The sequence below is a fragment of the Blennius ocellaris genome, assembly GCF_963422515.1.
Source record: "Blennius ocellaris genome assembly, chromosome: 15".
Classification (NCBI taxonomy): Eukaryota; Metazoa; Chordata; class Actinopteri; order Blenniiformes; family Blenniidae; genus Blennius; species Blennius ocellaris.
Genome location: NC_137664.1, coordinates 25,463,676 through 25,472,701, shown reverse-complemented (window position 1 = coordinate 25,472,701; position 9,026 = coordinate 25,463,676). Strand labels below are relative to the sequence as shown.

Sequence of the window (9,026 nt, the reverse complement as noted above, 5' to 3'; positions counted from 1 at the left end):
CAACACTCAAAGAGCCATTTGGACCCATTTCCCACTGAATAGAACACAAGCGGCAACATTAAAATACATTGTCTGCTGTAAACCCTCCAGTAATTGTTTACATACTACACTTTGTGTTCAATGCTTGTTTTGTTAACTTGGTTTATTGAAATGTGAACACTCCACGGCACTGCAGTCTTCCAGGTTCATATGGTCCATCGGGAAATGGACGCTGCTGTTCAAAATGAGAAAGTTGAAGCTGTGTGACAGAGACAAGAGGCTCAAGGCTTTACTTGGGCGGCCGCGGAGCTGCTTTCGCAACTTCATTGGTCTTTTGACTACTGTTGCGTAATGACATTACTTGCATCATCATGCATCGTTCACAACCCGTTCACATTCTGACCACACTCTCAAGGACTGTACAACAGAGTTGAGTCTGGGTGCTTTGCCTTGCCGTACCACCCCCGCTCCGCCACGTACTGCAGTGGGACCGAGGCTCAAGGATTCACAGCACACATCCATAATTGCTCCCAGAATGTCAATCACTGAGCCAGAAATACACAGACAAGGTTTCAATCAGCTCCGGTTTTGTTCAGGCAAGGAAAGGTAAGGCAGAGCAAATCTATTTATATCGCACCATTCAGACACAAGGCAATTCACAGTGCTTAACAAAGAAATAAAGGAAACATAAAAAAACAGACAAAATTAGGCATGAAAAGAAGGATAAATAAGTAAAACCTTTAAGATGTTTTTTTTTTAAATTTATTTATATTTGGAACATGCTCAGAATCAAACTAATTCACTCCGTCAAGAGATATTTCGCCAAACAAACAGTGAATAAGTATGGTGGAACAATATAATCAAGTCGTATTCTCGAAAAGGAAGAAGTTTATTAATATATATAGAAGTATACTTATTGAATCCCAACATTTCAACATGAACAATGTTTTAAACTTCCTCTTATTTAACATAGATTAGATAAACATAATAAAACAAGTATAATCTATATGCATTTATTGTTATGGATTTTTTTTAAATTATTTATTATCTTCTGTTTAATGGAAGGTCTGAGCAAATAATGATATTCATGTTTATGTTGTGTTTTGTTAGTTCTTTCAATATTTGTTAAAGGCCTAGTGAAAGAAAATTCGACCTCCAAAACACTCTGGCTATCGCTTCTAGGGACGTTTTTATGCTAACTGGCCCAAGGGTAAAATGTTAAGACACGGCAATCTGTGAGAAAATAGCCGATAAACGGTGCTAGTTTCACTGCTCGTGGACCACTTCTGACCAGACCGGAAGTAGCAGGCGATATGTGCACGACGTCACGAGTTGGAGACACTGTGATCAAGTTGTGTTTACATTATGGCGGATCAGAGTTTTGACGACAAAGAGAGGGATGAATTTAACAACATTTCATCCTCATCGGGTATGTCAAATCCAGTTATTGATGAAGACGACACAGAATGGGTCGTTCTGCCATTGGTGACCCCGTTTTGAACATGTTTGAGGAAGCAGAAGACTGTGACGTCGACTCGTCCTCGTCTCCTCAGCAGCCGCCAGTTTTCACCACGGCGTAGAACGGCTCTCTAACGAGGCAATGGAGCCTTCAAAATTGCTTCGCCACTTGGAGACCAAGCCCCCTGGATTAAAAAACAAGCCCCTGGAGTATTTTTTATAATGTTTATTATTACAATAATAAACGTTGTAATAACCCCCCCAGTCTGCAGTAAAATTGTCAAGCATTGACCGGTCCGCGGTGATAAAAAGGTTGGGGACCACTGGTGTAACGGATTACAGTAAAAAAAATGTATTTATCCTAATTACGTAACGTTACAAGTAATCTGTTACAACCCAACCCTGGTTATTGGTTACTGAAAAAAGTAGTCATGAGAGTAACGCATTACCGGCATCATTGACCAATCAGTAGATGGCTGAGTTGTCGGTCCTCCTTATGAGACCCGTTCCTCAGTGCTCGGCGCCTCAACAGAGGGGTGATGAACGTTTTTTTTTATTTGACACCCATCCAGCCCCTTTCCATCCCGGCCCTCTCCAACACGGTGGGACAGTGGGTGATTTGAGCCTTCATGTCTGCATCGGTGATGTGGTAGTCTGTAGTAAAGGAGTTCCTCAGGGCAATGTGCACTCTTCCTCCCTCTTCTCCTTTTATTCCAGAAGATCCCCCATGATGTGGCCATTGTTGGATGTGTATTGGTGGGCGGGTCCTGGTCCGAACCTTCTCCGGATCAATAATCTCTGCAGGAAGGCACCAACACTCTGGTCTTCTACACCAGTGTTTTTCAACCTTTTTGAGCCAAGACACACTTTTTTCTTTGGAAAAATCTGGAGGCACACCACCAACCGAAAATGTTAACATTTTAAACTCTGTAGCCTCTATTAACAATATAAAGTCATTCTCATCAATGCTTTATCAACAGGAATCAATTAAATACAGAAAAAAGTATTTCCCAATTTATTTATTTTAATTTTACTCACTCCGTGTGAAACCTGGACCTGATGGATGAAGAGCTGAGATCCTGGTTCACATTCTTCCTTTTCAAAAACTTCTCCATCACTGTCACTGACACAGTACTTTGATACAAGATGGTAGCAGGAGGTGGAGATTAACCACACTGACTCTGTTAAGTTTCATTTCACCGGCAACGTTCTGTGCTGCCATCTAGTGGTGAAGAGTATTGTAATATAAACAACCCACCAATGCCTATTCCAAACCGGAGACAAAAGAAAATAAAAACTCTTTTTTTTTCCACACCTGAAAAACACGCTGTCGGCTGTGAGAGCAGTGTGCAGAGTAATCATGTATAAATACTGTGGCGAGCATCGCGGAAGAATTGCTCTGAGTTGAAATTCTATTCTGCCAGATGAACACCAGAGGCTTTTATTTTGACATGAACACTCGTAACCGGAACTTCATAACAGGATGAGACTCCACACAACACATTTCTCACTCATGGTTACACACCAATATTTAACAAACCAAACCAAACTAGACGAAATAATTAACTACAACTCGTAATATAAACAACCCACCAATGCCTATTCCAAACCGAAGACAAGAGAAAATAAAAACTTTTTTTTTCTCAAAAACCCGACTTCTTCTGGACTAGTTTGAGTAAAAATTGGGTTTTACACCTTCGTCATTATGCAAGAACGTGGTACGAAAGCAGGTTGAAGTGTTAAAAAAAGAACTGAATTTCTCTATTGGGGGCAAAAAACTGTGTGGCCCGTAACGGGGATCGAACCCACGACCTTGGCCTTATTAGCACAACGCTCTAACCAACTGAGCTAAAAATTCAAAAAAGTTTTTATTTTCTTTGGTCTTCGGTTTGGAATAGGCATTGGTGGGTTGTTTATATTACGAGTTGTAGTTAATTATTTCGTCTAGTTTGGTTTGGTTTGTTAAATATTGGTGTGTAACCATGAGTGAGTAATGTGTTGTGTGGAGTCTCATCCTGTTATGAAGTTCCGGGTGATGTGTTCATGTCAAAATAAAAGCCTCTGGTGTTCATCTGGCAGAATAGAATTTCAACTCAGAGCAATTCTTCCGGCGCTCGCCACAGTATTTATACATGATTACTCTGCACACTGCTCTACCAGCTGACAGTGGCTGTGAGAGTAAATGTTTTTTTTAGAAAAAATGTGAAATAGGATAATTTCCCACGGCACACCTGACGATATCTCACGGAACACCAGTGTGCCGCAGCACAGTGGTTGAAAAACACTGTTCTACACACATCAACCGTCTTCCCTGCTCAGACAGGGGACGGCGTCACAAGACCGTATCTGAGCTGAGCTTGTGTACCTCTCTCTCTCTCTCTCACCATCCCTCCATCCCACCCTCTCCCCCCTCCATCTTTCTTTAATCCCCCTTCCTCTCTTTCTTTGTCATCCGCTTCCCCTCTCTCTCTCTCTCTCCCTCCCTCTCTCTCTCTCTTCCCCTCCCCCTCCTTCCCTCCCTCTCTTTCTTTCTCTCTCTTCCCCTCACCCCCTCTCCTCCCTCCTTCTCTCTCTCTCCCCTCCCATCAGTGACAAGGCTGAGGATCTTCCTTTAAGAGTGGGTGGGCCACATGTCTGGGTGGTCCTGTTCCACACCTGTAACCAGTTTGTCATCACCATGCCGGCTATATAGGTCCTGTCTGTGTGTGTCTCTGTTGGTCTATAGCCCCGTCTCCACCGCACACAAGTGCCGGGGCGGAGCGGAGCGGTTCGGAGCAGTTCGGAAGCACAACCCCAACCGAAATTTTGGGTGGCGTCTCCACTGCAGAGAGGAGCGTGAAAAGTGGGCGGGGCTTATGAGCTCCGCAGAAATGTGACATTATAACAGAAAAGAGCGTGGTCAGATGTAGATCTTATGAATCCTCTGTTGTTGTTTAAATTCTCCACTTTGCACTGTTATTTTTTGCAGCGGAAAAAAAAAAGTTACTTTTTGCAGCAGTAATTTTTTGCAGCGGAGAGCTGCAGCCGCAACTTCCGTGTTTGTTTTGAGAGAGCGAGTCGCTCGACCACTTGCCGGGGACTTGGGGCGATGTTTCCCGCACTCGAGCGCTCGGGTGTGGGGCAAGTGGCCGGAGCGTTCCCCCCGGTTGGCTGAGGCACAGACACGGGAGTCTGAGCTTTCTGCTCAAACGCAGGAGGTTCTCCACTCCGGCGCTGATCGCGGTCCGGCAGCTCAGCGCCGGAACACGGAGGCGCCGAGCTCCGAGCTCCTTTTCATGGCTTCCGCGGTCCGTCCCCGCGAGATAGCGCCACTGACCGCGGCTGAACAGAACGCTGACCACCTCTGGGAAGCGGAGCTGCCGAAGCGCGGTCAGCGCCGGAGACGAAAGCTCCAGACTCCGGTGTCACGGACGCACATCAGCGCCACGGCGAGCGCTATGCTGCTAACAGGAAGCTCCAACGCGATGCAAAGTCCCTCCCCCCGGTCTCCCCCTGCCTCAAGTCGCTGTTTCACCACAAACACTAAAGTTGAGCAGGAAATAAAAGAAAAGGAAAATAAAAACCACCAGAGCAAAGTGACCACACTGACAGAGGCTTCGTCCAGCCGACACATTAAAATATTGAGGGCGTGTCGTAAATCACTGACCAATCAGCAGACAGCAGCTCAACCTCAGACCCGTTCCATGGTCCTGGTACCCCAACGGAAGGGGAGCGGAAAAGCGGTGGCCTTTGGAGTGGTTTAAACCGCATTCCTGTCGTGACACGCGAACCGGAGCGGTTTAGACCGGTCTAGGCCGGCACTTTTTGTGCGGTGGAGACGGGGCTTTTGTCACTGATGTCTCACCCGTCCTGTTTGCTGTCTGGAGTCCAGGTCTGTTGTGCACCTCAGGTTGAGGAGCAACCTGCATCTCACGTCGGTCTGTACAGTCATTGTGATAAAGACTTGATTGAACTCAGCCTGCCTCGGAGTCCTGCAATTGGGTCCTGTCTGCTACCCATGACCTTCATCCCTCTTTCTCTCCCCCCCCCCACCCCCCCCACCCTCCCTCTCACATCCCTTTGAACTGCTGCATGATGGACAGAAGATGTTCGCTGCGTTTCTGGATGTTGCTCTGCTCCTCCTTCAGCCTGTCCTGCTCCTGCTGTGCCTCCTCCTGAGGACGAACCACCACACATTCACTCATTAGCCACTTCATTAGGTACCTTCCTCCAATGTCATATATTTCAAAATAACCTTCAAATTTCACGAAAGTCAACAGAGACTTTAGCTATATTTACAATTTGTTGGTTCGAGTTTTTGTTTTTGTCTTTGATTTTCTTTTTCAGATGTACGAGAAGGTGAAATTATAGAAACACCTTCAACTCTACACCACTCAAAGTACAACCAACAAACAAATGTTGTGAAAGTCTCTGCTGACCTTGTGTCAAATTGAACATTATTATCTTTGCACAAGCAGAATTTGGGCCAAAATTGATCATTGAATGACATTATAACCAGTGTAACTAATAAGATTGCATTAGTTTTCATGAGACGGTATTGAATGACTTGCTAGGGGCTTGACTCAGGATGTGCCTGTCTTGACTGGACACTTCACTTGTGACTTGACTCAGGACTTGAATGTAAAGACGGGACACTGATTAGGTCATAACTCTGGTTGAAAGTATATTGGAAACTACTGTGGCTATAGTACTTACATTTTACATTAATAATTTCAATTCTGGAGTGATTTCCATTGATATGTCTGGAATAAAATGGGAATGACAGGTTGCTGTCCTCCCCCCATGCTGTTTTATTACCTTCCCATTGTTCTTGCAGCCTGTCTTCTCGGATTGAGAACTGCTTGAAGGAGAGCATGGATATCGGGCCCTACAATGGTTTGTCTACTGGGAGTGGTTGGAACTATTGTGGGGGGGCCTGCAGCGACACCCCGGGGCCTGAGGCCATTGGGCCCGGACACCGCCACCTTGGCACCCGGCGGCCCGACAGCCCAGGGGAGGCCCCGGCAAACCACCCCAGCGAGCCATGCCCCAACCCAGAAGGGACCAGACAGAGTGCGGAGAAGACCTCCCCCAGGCCAGAGGGGCCCACAAGAGAAGGATGAAGGGCGCAGAGCCCCAGGCCCCGACCCGAGCCGCCAAGCCGGGACCAGCCGGAGCAGGACCCCCAGGCCGAGCGGGCAGGCTCCACCACCGGGATCGGGGGGGCACCTACCACACCCTGAGGGCCGTGCCACCACCACCAACCCTGCGGGACACAGAAGGCCCCAGCCCCGAGCCCTGGAGCACCCATGTGGATGCATGTATAACTTGTAGTAAGCTTGTTTGTTTGTTTGTTTTACATGTTTTCTATGTTTTATGCCTTGTCTCTTCTGTGCTTTTGAATTAACTTTTGAATTATTTTATTTATTTTATTTGATGTTTTCGATGTACAGCACTTTGGTTACCTTTTGGTTTTTTTAAATGTGCTTTATAAATAAAGCTTGATTGATTGATTGATGTAGAGGTGTGTATTTGTGTTTTGAAGAGGTGGATGCAATGTGTGTCTAAGGTGCAGTTTAAAATTGAGGTGTAGTGGGGGCCTGGGCAACATTTCTGCGCAACATTACTAAAATACTAAAATTACATAACATATTTAAATGAATGAAAACAACTCAGGAATGGTAAAATGTCAAATTCTACTAAATTGTCCCAAAAAGAAAAAAAAAGGCAAATATTTTTGAATTGTAGTTTTGAAACATCAACCCATGAAACATAAAATACATTTGTTTTGCAATTTTATGAGCTCAATTATCTTGATTTTAAAGGTAAAACATGTTTTGCAGCAACATAAATTTAATTTAGTGAAAATGTGGCCAAAAGGTCTCTCTTGGCCATGAAGGCTGTGGACCATTGGGACGGGGGAATAAAATAAACAGTTTTACTGCTGGTTTGGTACTCTAAAGCAGTAGTTTCACTCTGGATGTTACAAAGTTCGTATCAAATATTTTATGATTTTCTAATCTTCAATGATGAGCAGGATAACCTCGGTTTAAGAGTGAAAGTGAGATGCTGGATGAAGAAATGTCTCCTGAGATTTAAAGATCATGAGTGCTGTTACTGACCCTGAGTCTGCAGAGTTCCCTCCTCTCCATGTCGTTCTCCTCAGCTCTCGCCCGGAGCCAGGCCTCATTCTGAGAGCGATGCCTGTTGAGCATCTCCTGGAAGTCCTGCAGACACACAAGAGACTGAAGGCAGCGAACAAGCTGGCCAGGTCGCTCCGACTCTTCAGACCCCTCAGCTGCTCAGACTCCACAGCTGCCCCGACTCCTCTGACTCCTCAGCTGCTCCGACTCCTCTGACTCCTCAGCTGCTCTGACTCCTCAGCTGCTCAGAGTCCTCAGCTACACTGACTCTTCAGCTACTCTGACTCCTCAGCTACTCTGACTCTTCAGCTATGAAGACTCCTCAGTTGCTCTGACTCCTCAGCTACTCTGACCTTTCAGCTCATAAGACTCCCCACCTGCTCTGACTCCTCAGCTGCTGTTACTCCTTGGACTCCACAGCTGCTCCGACATCTCTGACTCCTCAGCTACTCCGACATCTCTGACTCCTCAGCTGCTCCAACATCTCTGACTCCACAGCTGCTCCAACATCTCTGACTCCACAGCTGCTCCGACTCATCTCACTCCTCAGCTGCTCTGACTCCTCAGCTACTCTGACTCTTCAGCTATGAAGACTCCTCAGCTACTCTGACTCTTCAGCTATGAAGACTCCTCAGTTACTCTGACCTTTCAGCTCATAAGAGTCCTCAGCTACTAAGACTCCTCAGTTGCTCTGACTCCTCAGTGACTCTGGCTATTCAGCTGCTCTGACACAAACACATCACTTACCCTCCCATCAACAACTAGCGACAAAACACATTGGAAAGGCAAATAGAGAGTCTGAACCAGACCTCCAGGTAAACTTGCTGTTAGACAACAGAGCAAACCACTGCACTACTATGTCAAACACTATTACATTTTCTGTATTCACTGCATGAACAGCTAAAGGTTATCTTCACATGCTAGCACTTTGTCATCATGTTGGCACTAATAAACTGAATTCAATATTTTACTTTGAACTTTGCAGTGATTATGACGTTAAAAGATTACATTAGAAAAAAGTCATTATTTTATGACTACAGCTTAAGTAGTTGTTTTCATTATTCATGCCCTCCCAGTGTCTGTCTGAAGCCTGGCACGCACTACAGGATAATCATGAGTCAAAGTATGAAAATCAACCAGACTGAAAGCAACACTGCTGCTGCAGCCAAAGCCAGAAAGTTCCCAACTTGTTCATGTGACTTCATGAGATTCTACAATATCAATTCAATGGACAATATAAGTGGACCTGTGATCACTCAGTTATATTTATTATTCCTCACTGCTCTTCTTTTACTTGATATTTTCTATCAAGTTGTTTTGAGGTCGTTTCTGTTTCAGTGTGTTTTTGTGTTGGAATATTGTTCCCTCAGCTTGACAGCAGTGTAGATCTGCGTTCCATAAATTCATGTTTCTGCAGTTGTATAATTGTGAGCATTATTATTAACTCCAATTATATTGAGTCATTAT

General features: G+C 45.2%; 1 protein-coding gene across 1 annotated transcript in view; it reads right to left on the bottom strand.

Moving 5' to 3' along the window:
• Positions 1-5,486: 5,486 nt before the first annotated feature.
• The window catches only part of LOC308140535 (RING finger protein B), a gene marked incomplete at both ends in the record, with an annotated part of 29,700 nt that continues 26,160 nt past the window's right edge, over positions 5,487-9,026 (bottom strand). Inside the window, 2 exons of the mRNA XM_080510354.1 lie at positions 5,487-5,591; positions 7,539-7,643. Coding sequence (XP_080366480.1) covers positions 5,487-5,591; positions 7,539-7,643 — 210 coding nt within the window. The remainder of the gene's footprint in view (positions 5,592-7,538; positions 7,644-9,026) is intronic.